The following is a 24852-nucleotide window of genomic DNA, read 5'->3' as shown; positions in this document are numbered from 1 at the left end:
AAGATCAGTTATTACATATTTCACAGCCTCTAAACTTCTCAGGATTTTATATAAGTCGAGTTGATGCTTGTGGTCTGAAGCGCATTTCATTTGCAAATGTCTCCAGCTTGCATGAGAGAATGTGATTTATTGTAGCACAGGAGATAAGATATGGTTACATTACATTCTCCCTTTGTTCTCAATCCTCAGGTCACCTGAGGAGACTTGCAGCCAAGAGAGTTCACCTGGATCAACTTTATTCTGAAACACTGATGCACAGGGTTTGGAAATTGAGACGTTATCACCATTTTCAGACAGAAGGCTAATGTGACCCTTATTATAGGACATCCATCCATTTTTAACACGTTTAAACTCATTTCAAGCTCTATGGGGGTGTTATCATCGGTTTGTCCTGCAAAAAGCCTCTTTGTCCTGATAATAGTTATCTTGCCTTCAGAGATTCCCCCTGACCCAGTCTTCCAAACCATATCTTCTTCTACCCTCTCTTGCATCTCCCAGATTTCAGCTGTCATCAATAAAATCTTCTCCATGATCCAGTACCTCAATAGACATTGGGCATAACAATACAGACAGAGTCCTAACGTATCCTGAAGCCAACTATCAATTTCAAATGGCTACCATATCTCTCTCTCTCTCTCTCTCTCTCTCTCTCTCTCTCTCTCTCTCTCTCTCTCTCTCTCTCTCTCTCTCTCTCTCTCTCTCTCTCTATCGTTGACTCTCTCGATGCATTAGAGACTTTCACATTTCCATTTCAGAGCCCAGTGGGATGCTTAATCATTACAGCTCAGTTATATTGTACAGAGATAAAAAAGAAGGGGGTCTTTTATTGCTGGGACGTTGCAGCAGTAGACACACTTTATGAGTTGCTCACCCTTGAAAGGACTCGCTGCCTTCAAACTAACCTCTCCAGAATTGGTGTCTGTGGTAAGATCATTTTGTTTCTCGTCACAAACAATAACTGTCTCAGGTGTAACAGATAATTGAGACAAATTCCGCCACAGGTGTAGCATGGAGTATTCTCAAGTATGAATATGAATCTCACATGAAGCAGTTAAGTGACATTGAAAAATGCATTTGCTTAGGAATAATCACATTATTTCATCACAATGCATAAGGGGTTGCAATTAACTGCCACTTCCATAAAGGTGGTGGATTTAAAAAAGACTTGACAAAATACAAGAGGGCGAGATATTTTGACTTTTAGTCCCATGGGTCAGGTCCAACGATGTAAGTGGAGAATTTGTTTTATATATAATAGGCCAACATCCATGTCTTTCAAACGCCACACCTCCAGTTGCAACACAACATTTCAAGGAGTTTCATCACACCGTCAAGGTCCAGAGCCACATGAGATATTACACAACTGTGATCCTTAAAAATGAAAGTTAAAAAAATGTTTTTAAAAAAGAGCCACAAAAACAATTGTGTGACTCCATGTATCTGGTTCTTTATACCTCTACTCAGCTATGCGATGTGATATTTGTATGGATATTACTTATAGACTATTTTCTTGATGCAAAAAGGGACATTAAATGCTAATTTATTAGTAAATTACATGATCTCTCATTTTCTAGAGGAATTACTTATTTGGTTCAAAAAGTGCATATGGAGTGCACATTCCCTATAGACCAAAGGCAATTTGTATGTTGTGCAAACATCAATGCATCTGCAAATTAAAGGTGCTATTGACAACATTGATTACATCCAGTCACCAGATGTTGCACTCGCACTCCCCCCTTCCATTGCATTCACGTCACAACACAGCTGTTGCTCCAGTACTCAGCACTTGGGGCTGGTACCATAATGCCACCCGCTTACCATCAAACTCGTTATTCTATTGGCTCACAAGCCTTGCTAGAAGCCGCAGCCACACGTCACACATCTACACAGAGGTAAACAATGAGAAGTGATACTTCTCAGAATCTGCAGAAAGATTCTGCACCTTTCTAAAAGCTCTGTGGATGGATTTTTTTTTTTTATTATTCGTGTAAATGAAAATGTTATCAATATGACCTTGAACCATGGAGTCAGCAAATGCTAGAGCACTAAGACGCTGAGAAAAACATTGATATGCAACCAACTTTAAACAAAAGTAGCCTACATTATTTTGTTTGACTGACAACATCATACACACCCCATCATCTAAAGTCATAAAACAGAACATGCACACCCATAGCGTCTCTGCGGGTCAGCAGTAGAGGAGCTGCAGAAAACTATGCAACATCTTACAACCCTAAGCATATTCCTAAAGTGGGCTTTTCCCATTTTTTGTGCACCATATCGGAGCTTTGAAAGGCAAGAAGGCAACCCCCAACAGCTTGCTGCTCGCAGCAATGTCAACTCCACAAAGAGGGACAATGCCAGAGTGGAGTGAATGTTTAATGTCCCCAAGAAGCAGTTTGGTTACAGAAAGTAATCAAAATGAATACGCCATGATCACCATATTGTCAATACACAATGAATAAAAACATATAATACACAACAGACCATTGTCACCACGTCCATTTGAGCAAACCCAATGAAAACGAGAAACAACCAACAGGTGGATAAATGACACCCCTGAGACAGTTCTCGTTTCATGGAGGTTGTGATGTGCAGTGTAGAGTGTAGAGTGTATGGTATGGAGTGTATCTTATAGTACTTTTCTGGTCATAGCTTCTGCATATCTCCATGTTAGCTTATGCATAATTAAATAGTCCTTACACACACACACACACACACACACTGGAAATTTACTGGAAACTAGATACCAAGCAATTTAGGAACATTACAACACTATCAAGGACGTTCCAGATTAAATATTGATAAAACTCAAGACTTGGCTAAGTTTAAAATCGAATCATAAAGCAGCTGGTACACATACATGACACACATTGGATAAAATGTATCTTTCTCTATCATTGACTCTCTAGTTGCATTAGACTTTCACATTTCCATGTCAGAGCCCAGTGGGATGCTTAATCATTGATATCATTGAGATATATATATATATATATATATATATATATATATATATATATATATATATATATATATATACACACACACACACACACACACACACACACAAAGATGATAAATGCAGAGATTCCTGGTTTAGGTTTTGCTTCACATTTACAGGAATGATCCATGTATGCTTTGGTGCAGCAATTGTTTTTTTTCCTGGTAGGTTGATGAATAGAAGTCCAATATTTGCTTTCCTTCCCTTTTTGTTCTTCTATGTTCACCAAATAAATGCATCTGTCTCCCATGTGAGATAGCTGCTGAAACCAGCCTCTAATGCCTTTAAGGGAGGTTGATGAGAATGGGGGGACTGAACAAAAACAGTAATTATGTGGGCCCGAAAAAAACAAAATGATGAGCTGAGGCATTAGAATGATCGGTAGAGCCAAGGGGAACTACAGAATGGAGATAATAAGTTGTCACTTCAAGGAAGCCCCTAGATTATTTCTATTGTTAATATATAAAATAAAAATAATTCTTAGTGCATGTTGAATCTATTCATTTCATGCAAATACTCAACACATTATTGTAGTCTCCATCCTCTAAAACTGTCGGGATGCGACTTGATTAAGGAAAAAACAAAGAGCCAAAAAGGTAGATCTTGAATGAATAACTCAAATGTTATCAAGGTATTTGAGGCCGTTGAATAGGGAACACCACCGTAAACATATGTTGCAAATCTTTCCAGCATTCACACCAACAGAAAAAGACTTCTGTCTGAATCACCCTGGATGCAGATGAGTCATTGAATTCCAATTATATTTTCACTCTAGGAAACACTGGACAAAGAACTCTCATTGCAACCACCGTCGCCAACTACAGAGTCAGATAATCACACGTTTAGTGAGCAATAGCTGCTCTTGAATTTATTCAGCAGTGGGGCATCACCATGTTTTCACATAATGCACCTGCTGCTGTAGCCAATACGCAGACTGGTCACGGAGAGCATCTTTTTACTGAGTTAAATGAAGGTAAAGTCATCTTTAACTTCATTTTGTGTCCAGTCAGCATGTTATTCTGCAACACCTGTTGGGAGAATAATGAGGAGCTTTCTTACTTTTACATCAGCCGTGTGCATGCTGGAGCTTTCATGTAAGGAAAGAGAATATGCGATGTGTCTCTGTGTCTCTGTGCTTAGACCTCTTCTCTACAAGCAAATCCAGTAAAAAGCAGGGATTCGAACATATTAAAGAGATTTAACCTCCTCTGAGGGTCCTCGCGCTCTGCGCCAATGTAGTCACGCGTCTAACAATCCTTTAGCTGCAGATTACACTGTGGGGATGAACGGCCCCAATGGGCTTCGTGCATCACTGACGGGACGCCCTCCTTATTCTGGGCCAGATGTTGTCCGACTATTAAGGAAGGCGAGCGCGCACGGACACACGCTGGTCCACGAGCTTGCACATTTAGCGATAGCCTATTTTAGTTGACATGTAGTGATTCTCAGGGAATTCATCAGTGTTGATAACAGAAACACAAACAAACAATGCATTAAGCATAAACATTGTGACATATGTTCCTAAGAAGCCAAATGATGTCTTGCGCGGAGCTCTCCAGAGCGTGGAGACAGTTGGAGATGCTCCTGTCGCGCCAGATGTGCGCTGAACATCGCCGAACTAAAGCGAAGTGTCTCAAATGCACTTCTGATCTTTCTGACAAATGTGTTTATGGAGATGACGCTCAAATGACACAAATATAAGAAGAAACGATGCCCGGCTGGATCATTGTCTTCTTTGTCTTTGCATCCTTTGGCGGACAGGACAGCTGAGTGAAGGCTCCGTGGGTGACTCACCTTGACAGCAGAACGTCGCCCACAGGTAAACTCCAACCAGTACAGATCCAGTACACATCCGAGGCTCCATGGCAGCGGCGGAGCAGGACTCCCTCTGTAGCCCGCTGGGGATGTCAAACTTCGAGGTAGTGCTGCTTTTGCCAGACTGCTGGTCTCTCTCTCTCTCTCTCTCTCTCTCTCTCTCTCTCTCTCTCTCTCTCTCTCTCTCTCTCTCTCTCTCTCTCTCTCACCCTGTGTCGCCTTGTGTCCGACTGTATCTCTCTGCGCTCGGCTGTATTTTTATATCAGACATGCCGAGCGCGTCCTCTGCGCGTGTGCCACCTGTCCGCCGGCTGCTTCTGCGTCAATTTGACCGATTCATGTCCCCTCCGGTCATTTTCGGACTCATCCTCGATCTGCTTAATGGGTGACGGTGACGAATAAAAACACCAACACTTTTCTTCCTATGGTGGGAAGGACGAGACTGAGCAACAATGACGAACTCCCTTTAAAAGTTGCACAAACCACGTCCAGGTATGAGCCTGGAAGGACAGCGAGCTCCCCTCTCTTATCCACAGTGGGATATTTTGACTTCAAACTGGTCCCTTTTTGCAGTCTTGTCATCTTTTGCAAGTGTCAGCCACTTTGACCCATCCCACCTTTCTCACTTCCCTGTTTCCCCCTCATGTTGTTCCTCCCCCCTCCTTCTTTTCACTGTCCTCTCATCTTACACTGTTTCTCCCCTCCAGCCTCCATAATCTATAACTTCTCATCCATTGATTTGAATGAAAACGGCCCACTCAGTATGCTAATGCATCTCTAGCCTACTAATCAGGTCCTGACTCATGCTTCTTTCTCTGATCAAGCCACCTGTTGCATAATGCACATAGCACGAGAATAGATTCAGGCCATTATTACCACAAATTGGATTCTGAAAGTCGTAAATCTCAGCATGTGGCAAAGAAACAGTTAATCCCAATCCATCAACCTGTCTTACTTATATTGAGGGCTTAGTCTTAAAAATAATAGCTTTTTTTTGCATTCCATTTACTAATTTTTGTCACATAATAGCTGCTTTTTCCTTGTTAAATGTATTTTAAACACAGTGGAATTCTGCGTAAACTTTATGGAACAAGGACATTTTATGTTGCTATTTTGAGCAGCAAGCATTTCTGCGCTTATTAAGTCGGATAAATAATCTCAAGTTAGCATGCACCGCTGAACGCATCTGTAATCAGCGTGGCAGTTGTCCAGCGGGGCGAATATTGGTTCATGTGGCCAGTTGTTAAAGCATATGTCATCACATAATTACTTCAAATGAGACAGCCTGAGCGTGAGTGTGCTGCTGTCAGCAGAAAGAGAAACATCTCCAGGGCAGCACACTTCACAGCCATGACAGGAGATGGGAGTGGTCTGGTGTGTGGGGGTGTGTGTGCAGGTGTGTGTGTGTGTGTGTGTGTGTGTGTGTGTGTGTGTGTGTGTGTGTGTGTGTGTGTTGCAGTTAATGTGTGGCTTCATTAGCTGGTATGAAGTTGTCGGTTGGTGTGAAGCACTGATGATCTCTTAACTTGCTCATAAATGCCACCCCCGTCATCTTTGCATCACCGCTTTATCGTCTCTCTCCTTCTGACGTCACCCATTCACTGTCTCACTCCCTCCAGTTTTCTCCTTTATATTACCCATCTGCCCATCTGCCATACCCACTTATTCACTGTTGATCTTCCCGTCCGACCTCTCTTCTCCTCCGCCTCCTCTCATCTCTCTTCTCCTGCTCTGCTTGCTCTTTCCCACTACTCTGTTTTGTAATCTACAGTTCTGCCTGTGAGCATCAGATGCAGTGATGTTGACTGCCCCCCCCCCCCCCCCCCTGCTTTCTTTCTGTCTCCCTCTGGCTTCAGTCTGGGCGCAGTGTTGTACGTGTATGTAGACTGCCATCAGCTCACATTAAATAAACGTTCCTTTGGAGAAGCCTTCAGGGTCAGGAGTTGGTAGTGTGTGTGTGTGTGTGTGTGTGTGTGTGTGTGTGTGTGTGTGTGTGTGTGTGTGTGTGTGTGTGTGTGTGTGTGTGTGTGTGTGTGTGTGTGTGTGTGTGTGTGTGTGTGTGTGTGTACTTGTGAAAGAGTGTACAGTGTGCCTTTTTTTGTCCTTGCACCTGTTTATTTACAGTGCTGTCCTGTATGTATGAGCGTCTTGTAGTCCAACTGAAAGAGGCCGACCCCCCACCCTTTTACCACACACATATTAAGATATACATAGTACACAGTAGCCCCGAGCCCATTCCATAAATATCATAAACATGCTAACAACATCTGAAGCATGATCATCAAGCATGGCTGGACATTTAGGTTTATGCTGAGGCGTTACTTCACCAGCATACTTCACCGTGTTAAATCAAAAAATGTACTGGGAAGAGAGATTATTTGAATGCAGCACATTTTAAGGGAAATTAAAAATTATCACCTGAATCTGCAGCTCCCCCCGGGAGCTTCATAGCGAGTTTCAGCTAATTGTTTCTGTCTGGCTGTGGCTCTCACTCTCACCGCTCTAGGTTTTCTGCTGCCGCAGGCAGCTGCTCTTGATGAGACGGTTCTAAAACCGACTCTACTCGCTGGTGAACATAGTGGAGCATTTAGAGGCTAAAGAGACAGATATTTCCCTCAGGAGTTGGTGGGGATCAAAAGGCTAAAAGAGGTGGGATAGCTTAGAAACCTTTAATATAAACCTATAACTCACACTCCCGTGGTCACGTAGACTCATAGTACACTGATTTTGCACACTAGTATGCATGCACACGGCTAAAAGGCCATACTTTTCTTTTATGTGTATTTGCACAACTCTTTGTACTGTAGGCTGTGTTCGTGTCCAATCATATCTTTGTTTCTATGTTAGGATTTGCTAAGAAGTTTGTCATCTCCAAAAAGAAACATTTTGATGTGAAAAACATACTCACAGTAAAAGTCGTCATAATGTACATCCGGATTACAGGATTACATACAAGCAAGAGGACCATCAAATGTTACATTTATTAAATGACAATAAAAATCACTTCCTTTTGTAATCATTTTTACCATATTCACCTGGGTGAATGCTATAATTATAGTTAGCTAACTAGAGTTAGCTTACCACAATGCTAATGTAACGTATTTAACTTTTCCTAAAAGCCAAAAGAACAAGGTGAAAGATTAATGAATGTAATAGTTTAACGTGACCACTAAAGCCGTGTCTTAACCATAAACACAGTCTTCTCACAGTACTTGTCTTTGCCTCTTTGGTCTTCTTATCCATTTCTTCTCTTTTATATCTCTTGTGTTTAAGTGAATGCAAAACATTAACCAAAACTTTCTCTCAGACTGTCTACTCTCATGACAGAAGACATCGGAGGTAAAGGTCATGATCAAATCGGGCTGTGGTGTCTTTGAAAGGCAATATCACACGCTAAGACAGGAAGGGTAACGTTAACATGCAGCACCTACAATGACCTTATCACAGTGTTAGTGCTACTGGCAGTCTGAGTCATGTAGTAAGGAAGTGACGAGGCTCTCTGTCTCACACACACACACACACACACACACACACACACACACACACACACACACACACACACACACACACACACACGGGATAGTACATGTGAGATACAGTCATCAGTCTCATTGATTTGGTCCATGGCAGTTCAATCAGTAACTGGATGCATGATCAGCCCAGAGCAGCTTGCAACCACAGACCCAGGACCCTACTCTGTAATTTCCCCACGATGTACAACCTGGGGTTGCTTCATTAAGAATGTATGTGATACTGACCTTGTGGAGAATTTGTGTTTCAGCCTTTCCATCCAGATGAGCCTCAATTTTTCAGCAATGATAACAGACGTGAAGCATAAAATCGATCTTAAGTCTTTCTATCCAGTAATTCTCAAGTCTTCATCGACTTTTCAATCTTTTCATATGAATTGTCCCCGAAGCTGTAGACAAATGTCACAGAAAATAAAACATACGCATCCCAAGGCAATACTAAACAAAGGCAACATTGTGCACACTGTGAATGTTGTTCAGAGAGTGTGAGATTTTATTGTGTATTTCAATCGTGTGCCTCTGTTAAGCAATGCCGTGACTTTAAATTGTATTACCTGACATATAAATGCAGGTCAGGTTGGATCCAGACTGCATGGGATTGAATTTAGTAAATGGGGTTCACTCAGATGGATCAGACTGCCCTATGGTAATAAGGGAAATACTCAGATTGTGTCAAAATCTCTATAAAGTAGTGTACGCAGACTCCATACCAAGTATTACTAGCCGCAAATATATACCGTAGTTTGTATTACATCGGAGAAATACTCCGATGTAATAAAATAAGCTTTTATTTTATTTAATAAGCCACACTAGCTGCCTAACTCTAGAGATATTAGTGACAGTCAGCCTTTGGTCCTCATCTCCACAGCTGTCTGATGGATTGCCAGGAAAGTTGGTATGGTCCCCAGAGGATGAATCCTGTTCTTTTCACCAAGCACCACGAGCAAGTCAGAGTTGTATTTATTGTATAAGTATCTCAGCATCTACTAGATGGACCGGCACACACATTTGTAAATGATTCCCAGATGATCAACCCAACATTCTTCAGTTGATGTTTTCACTAGCCTCACCTTGAGGATGACATTTTATTTTAACTTCTTTCCAACTATTAGATGCATTTGTTACATTCATTTTCCTCTCAGGGCTAATTGAAATTCGCTAAAAGTACATTTTAATTCGTCCACACATTGGTTTATGAAAAATAACCTGCAATAGTACTGACATTCCCATCACCCTTAGCTGTAATTTTTATATAGTGCTAATTACAAAATGCTGATATTCTTCAGAAATTTAATATAGAAAATGCATTACAGTTCAGGTTCTTTTTAACACAATTTAGTAGTATTAAATATGAATTTCACAGCAACACCAGAGAGTGTAAGTACATGAAATTGTTTCACCGGTTTCCTTCAAAAGGTTTTTTGTGACTCACATACGGTCACACTTTCCATCCAAAGACTTTATGGCATGTTTATTTTTATGGAATCCTAAGGCGTTCACACCCTGCTCTGTCACTGTCCGTCTGTGTCACCTGCTCTGTCACTGTCCGTCTGTGTCACACACACACACACACACACGCACACATTCCATCACACCTGAACACAGAGATACCTTCGCACTCACACACGTGCACACACCTGTCTGCCTGAGTCGGATCTGTTGCTGTGAATAATAGAAGAGTGAGCGTGAGGTCAGACTGTTCAAGTGCAGGGGAAACAGGGGAGAGGCTTCCACTTAAGCATGCCAGCCATATTTAATAAGTCAGAGAACAAACTCACGTCTCCCTTAAAGTAGGTCAAAGCACACGATGCTGTGATATCACTGGGGACTGCCACTTGTAACAATATTTGGTGGGTGACGAAAGCCTCAAGGCTGGAGAAGAAAGTTGCAGCTGCAGCCAATAACCCGAAGGTTGGTAGTTATAGACAAACTCAGCCAGCTGGGGAAATAAGTGCATGGGAAATGAACAGGGTCTCCTCTTGTAATGACTACTCATGATGTGCCCTTTACCAAAGCAGACAACTCTGGGAAGCTTAGCTGATCATAAGGGGCATGACAGTATAATGGTATACGACCTACAATACCCTGCCACTACAAAACACTTGTTAATGTCTGCACTGGTCTTGTTTTGTGATATATATTGTGAATGTGAAGATATATCATTCATCTGTCAACATGGCCACAGAAATCTGTACCATAGCCTAATGGGTAAAGTGCTAAATTCTTATTTGTCAGCTCATTTACCACATTTGAAACTCTTGTTCTAACATTATTATGTCTGTGATGCAGGTTGTGAAGTAAAATCAGCTGTTTGGGGGATAAAAAGAAGTTTGCTGCCATATTGTGGCAAAACTGTGTCATTACAGCCAAAAAACACAACATAATTGATCCTCTCCATCTGGTTTACACTAGTCCTTAGTTTAAAGTGCTTGTGGTAACATAGTGAGAATACCTCCGCGTGTATTACGTGGCAATTAGCAAGTAGTTGGTGAAATATGAATTTAGAAATATACACCATGTGTATGAGGTACTTGTAAAAGCAACAAAACATATTTTAACCACCCCAAAGAGAGGCCCGCCTAAAAACACCAGTATCAGTTTAAGCATACACTGTATTCAGAATGTTTTCACTGCTTTACCTTTGCCTTCAGACGGCGCTTTCCTATAGATAACTGAAGCCGTTATATGTATCTCTCCTCAGAGTAGAGGTGGATCCTTAGGCGAAATTTTACCTTGCAGAATCTGCCTATTTTCTGCCTCAATCATTTATTAACTTTGTTTTATTGTTTGATCCAAAGTAACCCTTTAAAACACCAGTCACACAAACACAGACAAACTACCAATCAAAGCAGCTGTAGACCAGCGACTCCCATCTTCTTCGAGGTAAAAAAAATCACAGTTTTTGTCAAAGGAGGGTGGTTTTTGAGAGAGCAGTTCATTAAATTCACACAAACAAATTGCCATGCTTTAGACCTACAGTTCTCCCGGGATAGTTGCCCACTTTATCCGGCTGTCAGCATTAAGTTAGCCTCTAATACATGACAGAAAAACAAATTTGTTGCATTAATGTTCTTTTAATTACCATTATTAATAACAGTTGGTTGGACAACATGGTGAATGTGACACATAAAAACAACTCATTATTCATGGGGTGATATCCTGCATGTTGTTGAGGGTATAATTACAATTAAACAGTTATACAAACATGGATATTCAAATCATACACGCTACTTTAACCTGCTTATTGCTTTCATTCCTTTGCACTCCTGTGCATGCACTGTACAACGAATGACAAGTTGCATCTAACACTGGAGTTCGCAGTAGTCATTAAAAGGCTGCAAACCATACTGTAGTGAGGTAAAAGTTTGATCTTCAGCTTATTTCTACAAAAGAAATATTCAGTGTGAAAGATTTATTGCGCTTTATCAATAAGTCACTGTCACGCAAGACAAACTGGAAAACGAGAAGGAGCTGTTGGAGACTATTCGGGAGTTTGTGTGTGTTTGTCAAGGTGTGCTGAAGTACATCTGCAGAGCAGGGGTGAAGATGAGGACAGTTCCCAGTATTGACACTGTGAGGAAGGCCCACAGGAAAATCCTGTCCAACACCTGAGCCACGAACTTCCAGTCTTGAACAACCTGAATGAGACAGAGAGAGAGAGAGAGAGAGGGATAGAGGGACAGAAACAACAGAGAGGGAGACAAAAAAGAAGGTCCACAGGTGTGGATTTGTGTCAGCCTCGAGCACTTTTGTCACAGTGAAAACATCCCTCATTCAGGACACGAGAATAACTTTGTGTCATTTTGCAGTTGCAGAGCAAATGTGATCAGTTTATCAAACAATAAGCTGCAACAGTACAAACTAGTGTTACTGCCTTGCTTCCATCAGCTGATTAATGTCATTTATCACATCATTTTATCCTATTAGACATTAGTGTTAAATTGTCATAATTAGCCCTTCACAGTGACCTTTGACCGAATAATAATCACCACGTGGAGGTTTGTGCCAAGTTGTTTCTGAAATATCGTGTTCAGGGGAATGAGACAGGCGGACTGACCCCAAAACATAATGTCTGCAGACAACGGCTGCCGCCGGCACCGAGGCATGAACGTTAGAGGAGAATGTAATGCAGCACGTCTGCCCACACACACCTCTCGTATGAAGTGCTCCTTTTTGATGTGACGGCTGATGTATCGAACAGAAGTTGTGGCTTTCTCCAGCATAGCCAGCCAGACTTGGTTCTCGTCCTCCTTCACGGTGGGGGTTCCCCTCTGCTGACCACCACCGTGTCCAGGAGCTGCCTTCTTCCCGGCACCTCGCCGGGTCTTTGGCTCCGGGCTGCGCATCTCCATATCTGGAAAGTGGTACCTGGGGATAATGGTTCATTTTTGCATATTTATCTTCTAATGTAAGATGTAATGTAATGGCAGATATTAAGGGAAGAACTTGACACTTAAATATGATTATTTGCTTTCTTAACGAGAGTTGGATTAATACCACTCTCATGTGTGCATGCAAAATATGTTAAAATCTTTTCCTCTAACTTTCGTTTAGCAAGCGAATAAGCATTTTCCCAAAATGTCAGAAATTCCGTTAACTACAGTTGATTCTATATTACCTGTCGGTGTGCCCTCTCATACACAGCAGTCTTGGCAGTCTCTGAAGGAAGAGGCTCTTTACCCAGGGGGCCATGGGGTGGTAAGTGGCAGAGGAACGGTGGTGGACGTTAATGACAAAGACAGTGACGATGATGGAGAAGGTAACAAAGATCATGATGAAGAGCAGGTATTCTCCGATCAGTGGGATCACCTGGTGACAGAAAAACATCCAAAAATGTAAAAATATTGACGTAATGTTTCCTGTTTTTTTTTCCATCCATGTAGAACGATGAAGTGTTCAGTAGTAAAAGTCCGTTATTGTGGATGCAGTCATTGTGTTTTTGACCTCCGTATCTGTTCTGCATTGGACTGAGACGTATTTTAAGTCAAAAGCTTCTTACAGTAATTGAGTTGACATGCAGTTTAAGCTGCAGGTAATTGAGAGGGCTTTGGTTGTGATCTGGGGACGCTGCAATTAAGATTACAATTAGGATAACTGAACACAGGAAAAAGTGTGATTGACTTAAAAATGTAAATCTAGTGGAAACTTTAAAATTAACATATACTAATTCTCAAACCCCTAAGGAAACCCACCTTTGAGGATGAAGGGATGATTTCTTCTATGACCAGGAGGAACACAGTGAGCGACACCAGCACAGACGTAGAAAGCGACAGTTTCTCTCCCTCGTCTGATGGCAAATAAAACACCAGCACAGTCAGAAAGGAGAGGCCGAGGCATGGTATGATGAGGAAGAGGGTGTAGAACAGGGGCAATCTCTTGAGGATGAAGGAGTAGGTGACGAACGGGTACCAGTACACCTCATCCCTCCTGCTTCCCTTTTGTCCTGTGGCGTTCAGGATCTCCCATTCGCCGTTATCGAAGAAGTCTTTGCGATCCACGTAGTGATCCACCAGGACCAGGTCCACCATGTTTCCATCGTAAGTCCAGGAGCCAAACTTCATGGAGCAGTTCTGTCGGTCGAAGGGGAAGAAGGTGACGTCCATGGTGCAGGAGGACTTGTAGCTGGCAGGTGGAGTCCATGTTATGGTGCCGTCCCAACGTACGATGGCTTTGGTCATCAGGGAACCCTCGAAGCGACCGTCCGCACTGGGAGGAGGTGGGAAAAAAGAAGGTGGTGGTACGGTAGGTAGACGCCGTGTCACATAATCAAATAGAGATTTGACATTGAACAATATCAACATAAATATTACCCACGAATCATCATTTATATATGACAAAAATACCAAAATAAGATAGGGAATTATTCATTTAATCAATAGTTTTTTCAATAGTTTATTAGTGTGCACTCAACACATTGTTGGCAGGTCTGCTATCTACACCCCCCCCCCACCCCCCCCCCCCCCCCCCCACGGGCCCCAGTACAACCACTGGGGCCCAGTCTATATTTACGCCCCTGATGCAGAAGAGACATTAATAAGGAAAGGAAAATTCATGTAAGTGCATCAGAGATATCAGCCACTGCCTCAGAAAGTGCTACTCATGTGTGCAGAGTGCTGCATAACTCACTTTTCATACAGAACGATGTCAGGCAGCCATATAGTCTCTGAAGGCACTCTGATGGAGGTAATACCTCCATAGTCATCTGGGTTCCACTTCAGCTTCACGTCAACCCACTCCTTTCAATAAATAAATTACAAAGCATGATAATTAACATGATTTGAGGTCTTCAAGCGCATCTTTTCCATTTTAAACTGTATGGAAACTGTTTTTCATGGGATAGTTCACCCCAGTTTGCTTGTTGCATTGTAAACTAAGCTGTATTTATTTGTTTTATATTAATATATGATTATATTTTGTTTTTAATCCCACGAGCAAATAATGTGTGAAATTTACAAGAATCTATTACTATAACTTTTTAAAATACAAGCCCTACATTTGTTTGAACTTTTCATTTATTTAAGCATAAATATATACACATATTGTATCTTTTCATATTGCACTTGAAATATGTGTATATTAAAAAATATTCACATTGTATGTGTGAACTCTACTACAATTGTACACCATAATGTGTGACATTTCACACTTTAAATATAGGCTTCCAAAGCACCAGTTTAGTGATGAATCATACACATCAAATCAATCTGTGTTGAAATGAATTGATCATAGCCAGTCATGGAGAACCGTAAATGTTGCACACTTAAATTCACAGATGACAAAATAGCCCCTAACAATTTAAAGATCCAGCTTTAGAAATGGAAGCGCTTATTTTTACCTGCCAGAGCCAGACATTTGTAGTCATCAGTTGGTTCTTTTCATCCTGCAGGAAGACAGGCAAGAGGTTTTGTTCAACATTGGCACATCTTAGTGGTGTTTAGTGTGAACGATAAGAGAGGCGAGAGGCAAACAAGAATCTGGAGACAAAACATTGAGTGGGATGAAAGAAAGTACCTAAACCTATAGTTAAAAAGGAAGATTCTATTTTCAACGTGAGTTAATTGCTTCTCTTGCTTGCCACGAAGACAGCACCCTCGAACAGCTTAGAGGTTAAGTGCCTTACTTCAGGCTACACCTAGTACTTGTAGTACTTGTAACCAATATCACTGGCAGCACTTGCAGCATTTGTTCAATGTGAAGTATCAACACATACTGTAAAAAACAACAACAACAAAAGAGAGAGGCATGGAGAGGAGTAAGAAGTTATGTCAGAAATCCCTGCAGAAAGATAAAAAAAGTTAAATGAGAGAAGATAAAATCTATGGAACACATTGGAACAGCTGGTCTGCTCTCAAGATTAATACCCGTGATTTAGCCAGAATACCACAAGATGGCACTATTTTAAATGTTAATTCTGCGTGGCAGAGGTACACTTTTAATCTTCAAAGTGTGACCCTATATGGAGTTGAGGGAGGAGCTTTGTGTGTGTCCTTGTTTAAATAATAAATGCGATCCGGTTCCTCTTAGCATGATGGCCTCATTACTTCCTCTGCTGCAGTGAAAGACCACTTTGGACCACTCATCTAACTTTTCTTCCTCTCCCTTCTTTTTACTATCTCCTTACCCTCCCAACATGTCTGGCCACGGTGTAGCGTCTGTACTATAGCTCCACCCTCCCTAAATAGCCTTTCTTCTTCTGTTCCATCCTAAACAGACGATGAGCCACCTCTGATTCCTTCATGGGCTTCTATCTATTCTCTCCCTTGCCTCCTCTTTTTCCTTCAATAATAATTACCCACCCTTCTTATTCCTTTGCGTCTCAGTGACGCTGAGTTTCACTTTCTCCTTTCCTCCCCCATTTCCATTCAGAAAATAACCCTCCGGTTCACTGTAACAGGATTTTATTAAACATTGTTACATAAGGACATTTTAATATCTACAGGACTTAACAGGTACACACAGCTTAAGACTGTGTGCTGCATTGATCTCCTGGAAGCATTAGAGCCTCTATGTCTGCTTCCACTCTGCTCAAGGACGCTCAGGATGTGATCACTGCAGAGACCATTTAAAATACCCCCATCCATCCAATATTCATATTATACACATAATATATGGCGTTGACAGAGCTGCCATTTAGAACACTGAGGTCACGTCCTCAGCATTCTGTTTTATTTGTCTTTCTGATTGGCTTTTCAAAGGTCAGCTTGACTTTATTGATTTTCTCTGTCAATTTACAAAAATGCTAAGTAGTCTCAAACGCTGCACACAAGACGTGTTCAAATCACAATCTGTTTAACAATCCACATGAACAAACGGATATATTTATTTAGCTGAGAATTTATGACAAAAAAGGCATTTTTCTTTCACTTTCACTTTGTTATCCTTTTCATATAAACCTGCTCCCTTTCCTTTCTAACACAATGATATGCATTCATGCTCCTGCAATGAAAAGTCAGAATTCTGATCAGGCTAGATTTAACGAACGTAGTAGTCATGCCAGAAACAGCCTCCTATGTGTTTTGCATCTCCGGGTGTTGTTTCCTCACCACATCAACCAGCTGTGAGATCTTGAGTCCGAAGCAGACAGTGATGGTGTCGTTGGCGTGCTGGACAGGCCTTACCCACTTCTGGTAACCCCTGAAGAGGTTCCTCAACAAGGAATCCTCCAGCTCGGCCAGTGACACAAAGTCTTCCTGAGCTGGAATGACGGGAAAAAAATAGAGCACATGCTTGGGTGAGAAAATGATATAGTGTTGATGAAAATATAGCTGTGATAGATATATATGATTACGAGTCATTCTGAAAATTGTAGAGTAACTGCTGCTGCATGCTGCTTTTCTACAGACGGAGGACTGATATCGCTGCTGCTTGTGACTTCAATTGTCAATTTCATGGGTTTTTGACCTCCTTGACTTTCCGTATTAATCTGCCAATGTGTCGTTCTCGCTACTGTAGTCGAGCTGCGTAGACATTTTACAGTATGCAGCTCTGCTAGCAGCTCTGATTTTTTCGTTTTTAAAAGCTCACAAAGACAGTGCTAACAAGCTAATTTTCAGCAGGTGTCATCCATACTGTGTTCAAAGCATGTTAGCATGCTAACATTTGCAAATCAACACAAAGTACAACTGAAGCAGAATTTTTTCAACATGTTGAAAAATATTTGTCATGTTGAGCAGATATCATGGAATCACCAAAGTTGAGACAGATGTCAACCTCATGGTGGCGCTAGAGGAAAAGTCAGAGTCATGAGGATTCATCCTCTGGGCACGTGTTATATTGACAATCAATGGCTGTTGAGATATTTCCATTGGGACCAAAGTGGTGAACTCTCCTTTCAGAAAATGTATAGAATGTTCATTATTTTATAAATAAAAACATTCCACACAATAAACAATAATGAAAACAACTAGTGCAGCCCTAAATATATGAGCTAGCTGAGTTAGCTCCAATGTAATATTCATATGCACGGACAGATATGCATAATGCATAAATGTCACTTATTTCTTATATGTTTAAGAATATACAAAGACAAAGTCGTGCATGAACAAAGTGAACCACCTCCCCAGAGTATCAAAAGTCTTTTGTCTCACACACACAAACACACACACACACACACACACACACACACACACACACACACACACACTCTCTCAACCCTGGACTGACAGCTGGTCACGGCCGAGCAAATGCATCTCAGCTCCCAAGGCCGACCAAATGATCACGCTGACATGATCACCTCAGACAGAACAATCGCCAGGGGAGACAAGCTGAGCTCAGAGCGCTTTGTGCAGCCAGGCACAAGACATAATAGTCAGTTAAAGAGTGACGCGCACACTGAGCAGGAGACGAGTGCGATGGAGGAACAGCACTTCTACTCCGTCGGCCACCTGTTCAGGTGTGGAGATATCAGGTCTCTTAGGTAGACGAGCACAGAAGACACTTCCATTCAGTTTGGTTTGATTCAGGAAGTCCTCAGTGACTTGCAGTTTGCGTACATGGTTCTACTGACAGCCGGCATGCTCTTCGAGATCACGCTCTGAAAGATGCAAAAGACATCTGCATGCTGGCGGCTCAGAGCATCATGTGGTATTTATACTTGAGCTGCACCACACAACCTCCCTCAGTAACTCCATCACTCACTGAGCGCTGAGGATTCAACTGCATTTAGAGGACAGTATTTGGTACTGCCAGTGTTGCAACGGAGGCGGGTGGCTGATAGACAGAAAAGAGAAGTTTGAATCAATAGCCTCTCAAACAAGGGGAATGGAGCAGATGAGTGGAAAGAGCTGATAAGGGAAGGAGTGAGACGGAGTGACCCAGAGCAATTCCCTTCAGTGTCTGGGAGAGGCAGAACGAGGGGGCAGGGTAGAGGTAAGTACAGAAGGAGAAGTTAACTGGGGCAAGGGGAATGAGAACAGACAGCCAAACAGATAGCAAGTAGGAAGCAAATTCCCACGTCAACCTTGTTTCTTATCATAAGGTCGTGTACTGTGCAAGCAAATCCCTCTCATCCGGCATGCTACACGTATTACTGTAGTTCAATATTTATGTTGGGGTCGATTCTAACTTCATTATCTGTGTGCCTGAATTCATTGTCCAGAACAATTTTGCAATAGCTGTATTGTTATTGGTTTGTATCTCTTGGTTGGTTTAGGGTTGCAGTTGGGAGACACCCTGAGAAAGGCACACATGTTTGCATTATACCCTTCAAACATAGCTCATTACTGGGAAACTGGGACATTTTGGCGTGTGATTTTGATTGAGATACATCAGTTTTATTCAAATTAGCTTAATTCATTGCTGTCATGCATTTTTAAAATGTTCTGTCAGCATTCTGAGGCTACAGCTGTCACAGTGTGCACGATGTCCATCCACACTGCTCTGCATTAAAACAACAGACTCAGTCAATCCAATTATAATTTCCATATCTGGCTTTTTTAACAGAACCGCTCTCTTATTCCTGCTCAGTTTTCGTAGATTGTCTCAGCTTTTCTAATTCTCAGTGGATTATGGATGAATTAATGACAGGTCAGGTCATTATTGGTCTTGTTTTTTGTTAATAGTTTTAACAATCCATCCATCCATCCATCCATCCATCCATCCATCCATCCATCCATCCATCCACTTTGATTAGAAATGTAGGCTATTTGTCAAATAAAAAATGTAATCTGGGACAAAGAAAGTTTGCCTCTACACGTCACTGACGATGCAGTTTTGTTTTATGCTAACGTGATTTTTAGGAAACCCGGCTGGCATGTACGGAAACAAGAAACCTGAGAGTGCTTTAGGGTGTGTGTGCATGGCCACAAACCCTTACATGTCCTGTCTTCAGTCTACTCCTGCTTCCTGTTGGGTGTGTTGGGATCTGAAGTTAAAGACGAAGACAGATTACCTCCCATTGCATCAGATCCCCTGTAAGGCACTCGGTTTGTAAAGGCTTGAAACGGCCCCGTCGGTACACCGCTGATTCCTATCTACTATCTCTACAGGAAGCAACTCTGTGTCAAGATCCTCATCAATGAAAACACAGGAGACAAACGAGTCAAGAACCACGGGGACGGATTCCTCTATGAGAGCCTGCTCCCTCCTTCAGATCGAGACTGATTGACCCTGTGTGTGGTTGATTGAGCAGAGGTGAAGGGGGGAGGGAAATGATGCATTTGTGTGTCTGTGTGTGTCTTTTTACTATAACGAGGAAATAAGGAGAAAATACAGTTTGTGTGTGTTTATTTGTGTGTGTGTGTGTGTGTGTGTGTGTGTGTGAGAGAGACAACCCACAGTGTGCTGATGGTTGATACAGACAAGGGGTGACCCAGCATCCAAAGAAACACCCTTCCTTCTTTTCAATCTAAAGCACCCCATGGGTGACACCATGGTAGGATCACCTTGTCCCTTCCACCATCTGTTCACTATGGAATCATAGCAGGCTGTACCACTGAGAGGGGTCAACACATCCAACCCACTTTTGCAAATGAAAGAAAGTTTTAAGTTTTCTCTTTTTTCTTTGCAGTTGTCACTGATTTATAACGAGGTGAAGAGGGGACATTTTATAATCAAGAGAGAATCATAAAGTAGGCGAGGGGCAAGCAAGTTTTACACTCTGAGTTCAGCCCTGCTCTGGTTTACACACAATGCAACAGGGCAGACATCTCTGGGGGGAGCCAAGACGTTTCATAATGGTTAACCCCATCAATCATAATGCCCTTGACACATGTACTGTACTGTATGTGAGCGTGTAACACATGTCGGTTCACAGTCATTGGACACACACACACACATACAGTAGAAAAACTGCTTTTCAATAGGTCAATGCTACTGTAACATAATACATTAATTATTTGCTTTTCATAACCATAGCTGAGTCACTGCTTTATTACATAATGGCATTACTTCCCCCTTAGTTTCGATGTTTTTATTGTCCCATACTGTAGTCTTGCAGCGAGATGACACAGCCACGCTCACTCATGTGTCCCCAGGGGGCGCTGCGCTCCCATTCTTTAATAAATCATCAACGCGCTCCTTTCACCTGACCCCATCATTTTGTCCCGCTGCCTTCCGCACGATTAAAAGTGCCATCGCATCTAAATTATACAAAGTGCTCCCTTCTAAACACCTTTGGGACGCACCAATCACTCCGGTTAGATCGATGGGACTGTTCGCTGACGGGATGCTGTGTTTGTCATCGCGCAACACGAATGGAAATCCAACAAATACACAACAAACACGATGCTACCGCTTACCTTCCATAGTCGCCTTGCCGAGAGCGAGGGACAACCACAACACCGCAGCCGCAAACTTCATGCTGCCTCCCGTCATCCACAACACCGATGAATCCACCGCGAAGATCAAATCATGTCACAGTTCACATGCAGTCCGCGCACTGTGCTTCATTTACGGGACCTCCGGAGTAAGGCTACCGCCTCTCTGCGTGCTGTCCGGGGTTTAAATAATGAAGGGCCAGCCGGTTTGTCGGTGGCTTTGTGTGACACGGACCGCCTTCGATGTCGAGCAGCAGCAGCAGCTCGTGTGATTTTCTTCTGTTTCCCCGCAGCCTCCTTCCGCGTGTGTTCGCGTGCGTCCCGGTGCGGAGATGGATGCTGCCGGAGCGGAGCCAAGCGGAGGGCGGGACGGAGGAGGGCTGGCCCGTCAGAGGATGGAGGGAGCACTAAGGGTGGGAGACAGATCTGTTTCCCATCACCCAGATCTTCAACAGGGCGTCCGGGACCCCTAGAGGGTCCCCAGAGTTACTGCAGGGGGTCCCCGAAACGATTAGATCCCAAACCGTCTTTCTTCCAAAATATCCAATAATCCTATAATACACCCAACAAAAATATAAACGCAACACTTTTGTTTTTGCTCCCATTTTTCATGAGATGGACTTAAAGATCTAAAATTCATTCCAGATACACAATATTACCATTTCTCTCAAACATTGTTCACAAATCAGTCTAAATGTGTGAACACTTCTGCTTTGCTGAGATAATCCATCCCACCTCACAGGTGTGCCACATCAAGATGCTGATCTGACATCATGATTAGTGCACAGGTGTGCCTTAGACTGTCCACAATAAAAGGCCACCCTGAAATGTGCATTTTTTTGCTTTATTGGGGGTCTGGGGACTCAGAACCAGTCAGTATCTGGTGTGACCACCATTTGCCTCATGCAGTGCAACACATCTTCTTCGCGTAGAGTTTATCAGATTGTCAATTGTGGCCTGTGGAATGTTGGTCCACTCCTCTTCAATGGCTGTGCGAAGTTGCTGGATATTAGTGGGAACTGGACCACGCTGTCGTATACGCCGGTCAAGCACATCCCAAACATGCTCAATGGGTGACATGTCCGGTGAGTATGCTGGCCATGCAAGAACTGGGACATTTTCAGCTTCCAAGAATTGTGTACAGATCCTTGCAACATGGGGCCGTGCATTATCTTGCTGAAACATGAGGTGATGTTCATGGATGTATGGCACAACAATGGGCCTCAGGATCTCATCACGGTATCTCTGTGCATTCAAAATGCCATCAATAAAATGCACCTGTGTTCTTCGTCCATAACAGATGCCTGCCCATACCGTAACCCCACCACCACCATGGGCCACTCGATCCACAACATTGACATCAGCAAAGCGCTCACCCACACGACGCCACACACGCTGTCTGCCATCTGCCCTGAACAATGTAAACCGAGATTCATCTGTGAAGAGAACACCTCTCCAACGTGCCAGACGCCATCGAATGTGAGCATTTGCCCACTCAAGTCTGTTACGGCGACGAGCTGGAGTCAGGTCAAGACCCCGATGAGGACGACGAGCATGCAGTTGAGCTTCCCTGAGATGGTTTCTGACAGTTTGTGCAGAAATTGTTTGGTTATGCAAACCAATTGTTTCAGCAGCTGTCTGAGTGGCTGGTCTCAGACGATCTTGGAGGTGAACCTGCTGGATGTGGAGGTCCTGGGCTGGTGTGGTTACACGTGGTCTGCGGTTGTGAGGCCGGTTGGATGTACTGCCATATTCTCTGAAACGCCTTTGGAGACGGCTTATGGTGGAGAAATGAACAATCAATGCACGAGCAACAGATCTGGTTGACATTCCTGCTGTCAGCATGTCAATTGCACGCTCCCTCAATGCTTGTGGCATCTGTGGCATTTTGCTGTGAGACAAAACTGCACATTTCAGAGTGGCCTTTTATTGTGGGCAGTATAAGGTACACCTGTGCACTAATCATGATGTCAGATCAGCATCTTGATGTGGCACACCTGTGAGGTGGGATGGATTATCTCAGCAAAGCAGAAGTGCTCACTATCGCACATTTAGACAGATTTGTGAACAATGTTTGAGAGAAATGGTAATATTGTGTATCTGGAATGAATTTTAGATCTTTAAGTCCATCTCATGAAAAATGGGAGCAAAAACAAAAGTGTTGTGTTTATATTTTTGTTGAGTGTATATGAATCTGTCAATTATTCATTTAATGGCTTAGCATTGTATACATACATCATTACAAAGTACTGTTATACACGGCACTATCGGCTGCACTACACATTTGGCCCGGTCTAATAAGCAACACACCTTTATACAATATGTAATATGGGATCCCTCCAGTGTCACTATCAGCCAATAGTGGTCCTTGGCCTGAAAAACGTTGAAGACCTCTGCTTTAGATGAATCATAGATGGGTAGGTTGATCATCTGTTCATTTACATTTGGCAAATTTAGGTTTTGGTTTGAAATAATATTGGATAAAAGGCCTCATGTGTAAATAGTGCGGTGCAGTTGGATGCAGGTCAAACTGATCCAAATTAAAGCAATAATATGCCTAATATGAAAGAATAAAATACAAAAAAAGACTTTATTTTTTATTTTTTTTAACAAAACTGCTTTTAACCTGTAACCATTTGAGATCTTTGGATGAAAAGGGCACTATAAATAAAATGTATTATTATTATTATTATTATTATTATTATTATTATTATTATTATTATTATTATTATTATTATTATTATTATTATTATTATTAAATACAAGATTTGAAAGCGGTGTGCTCCTCAAGTTCAGGTTCGTTGCATCTCTCAGACCCAGCATCACTGATGGGCGCGGAGGCATATGCTCTGTTGCATCTGTAATCACAAGCAGTGATGTCACAGTGCATTGAATACATAATATATGTTACCGCAGAAATAGAATATCACGGCATATAAGTATCACTTTAAGTCACAAAACACAAGTGATGTTCAAAACCTCAGATATTAGGTTAACTTTTTTTTATTTAAAAAAAAACAAGAATCTTATTTTGTTTTTTGTATCTAACTGACTAATGGGACAACATTTCATTTTTCCATTTTGTTGCTGCCAACTGCAGCACCCTCTCTCATTACCAGACCAATTTCAGGTTTTTTATTGTCCCCATTAGTCACAAAAACATGGAAAATAGGGTCCATGGTTTTAAAATACTGAAGTTACCCTTAAATATGACACCTCATCAAGGGTCCAACTTAAATTGCATGGAATTTCATGTTAAGAACCAAAGGATTGAGGGTGAACTTGGGTTTACCACTTTATTTAACGAAGCATTTAGTTCAAGATAAATGGCTTTAGATCCTCTTTCAGGAAGCAGTAACCTCTCAGAAGCCCATCACACTGTTTTATCTGCAGCGTACATTATCGTAAATCATCATGAGGTGCAACTTAATGCTTCGTTCATAGAGCTCTTCATGCCAGGGCAACATGGCAAGCCGTAATGTCTTTTCCTCACGGGAGATGGGTGAGTCTGTAAGCACAAGGAATGTTTCACGCAAAACTGAATCCATGGTAATGATATGAGGACACTGTGCATTGAGTGAAAAAAAAGCATGGAAGAATACTTTCTGCCACATCACATCCTGACACCAAATCTGATCAGAGTCCTTAATGTATGTGGGCATCATCGACCCTGATGAGAGCCTGATTCCAGTCCAAGGGAGCCCACAAGGCTGAGGGGTCGTCCTGCTTTTATTTTACGTATGTTGCTATT

The 24852-nt window shown here is 42.2% G+C and overlaps 2 protein-coding genes across 2 annotated transcripts in view; both read right to left on the bottom strand.

The window, feature by feature from the left end:
* Positions 1-4925, bottom strand: part of chrna8 (cholinergic receptor, nicotinic, alpha 8) — a 33646-nt gene extending 28721 nt beyond the window's left edge. Inside the window, exon 1 of the mRNA XM_084006356.1 lies at positions 4796-4925. Within this exon, the coding sequence (XP_083862482.1) occupies positions 4796-4865 (70 nt within the window). The 5' untranslated portion in view covers positions 4866-4925. The remainder of the gene's footprint in view (positions 1-4795) is intronic.
* A 6504-nt stretch (positions 4926-11429) lies between these two features.
* chrnb3a (cholinergic receptor nicotinic beta 3 subunit a) lies at positions 11430-21359 on the bottom strand. The gene is made up of 8 exons (XM_084005124.1): positions 21084-21359; positions 16890-17041; positions 15182-15226; positions 14473-14582; positions 13539-14052; positions 12965-13155; positions 12498-12714; positions 11430-11984 (listed from the first exon to the last, which is right to left on the bottom strand). The coding sequence occupies exons 1-8, from the start codon at positions 21157-21159 to the stop codon at positions 11853-11855; spliced, it is 1437 nt and encodes a 478-aa protein (XP_083861250.1). The 5' UTR covers positions 21160-21359; the 3' UTR covers positions 11430-11852.
* Positions 21360-24852: the final 3493 nt, after the last annotated feature.

The sequence above is a fragment of the Eutrigla gurnardus genome (assembly GCF_963514095.1).
Source record: "Eutrigla gurnardus genome assembly, chromosome: 3".
Taxonomy (NCBI): Eukaryota; Metazoa; Chordata; class Actinopteri; order Perciformes; family Triglidae; genus Eutrigla; species Eutrigla gurnardus.
Note: the sequence above shows the minus strand (reverse complement) of the source record. Positions and strands in the feature narration are given on the sequence as shown.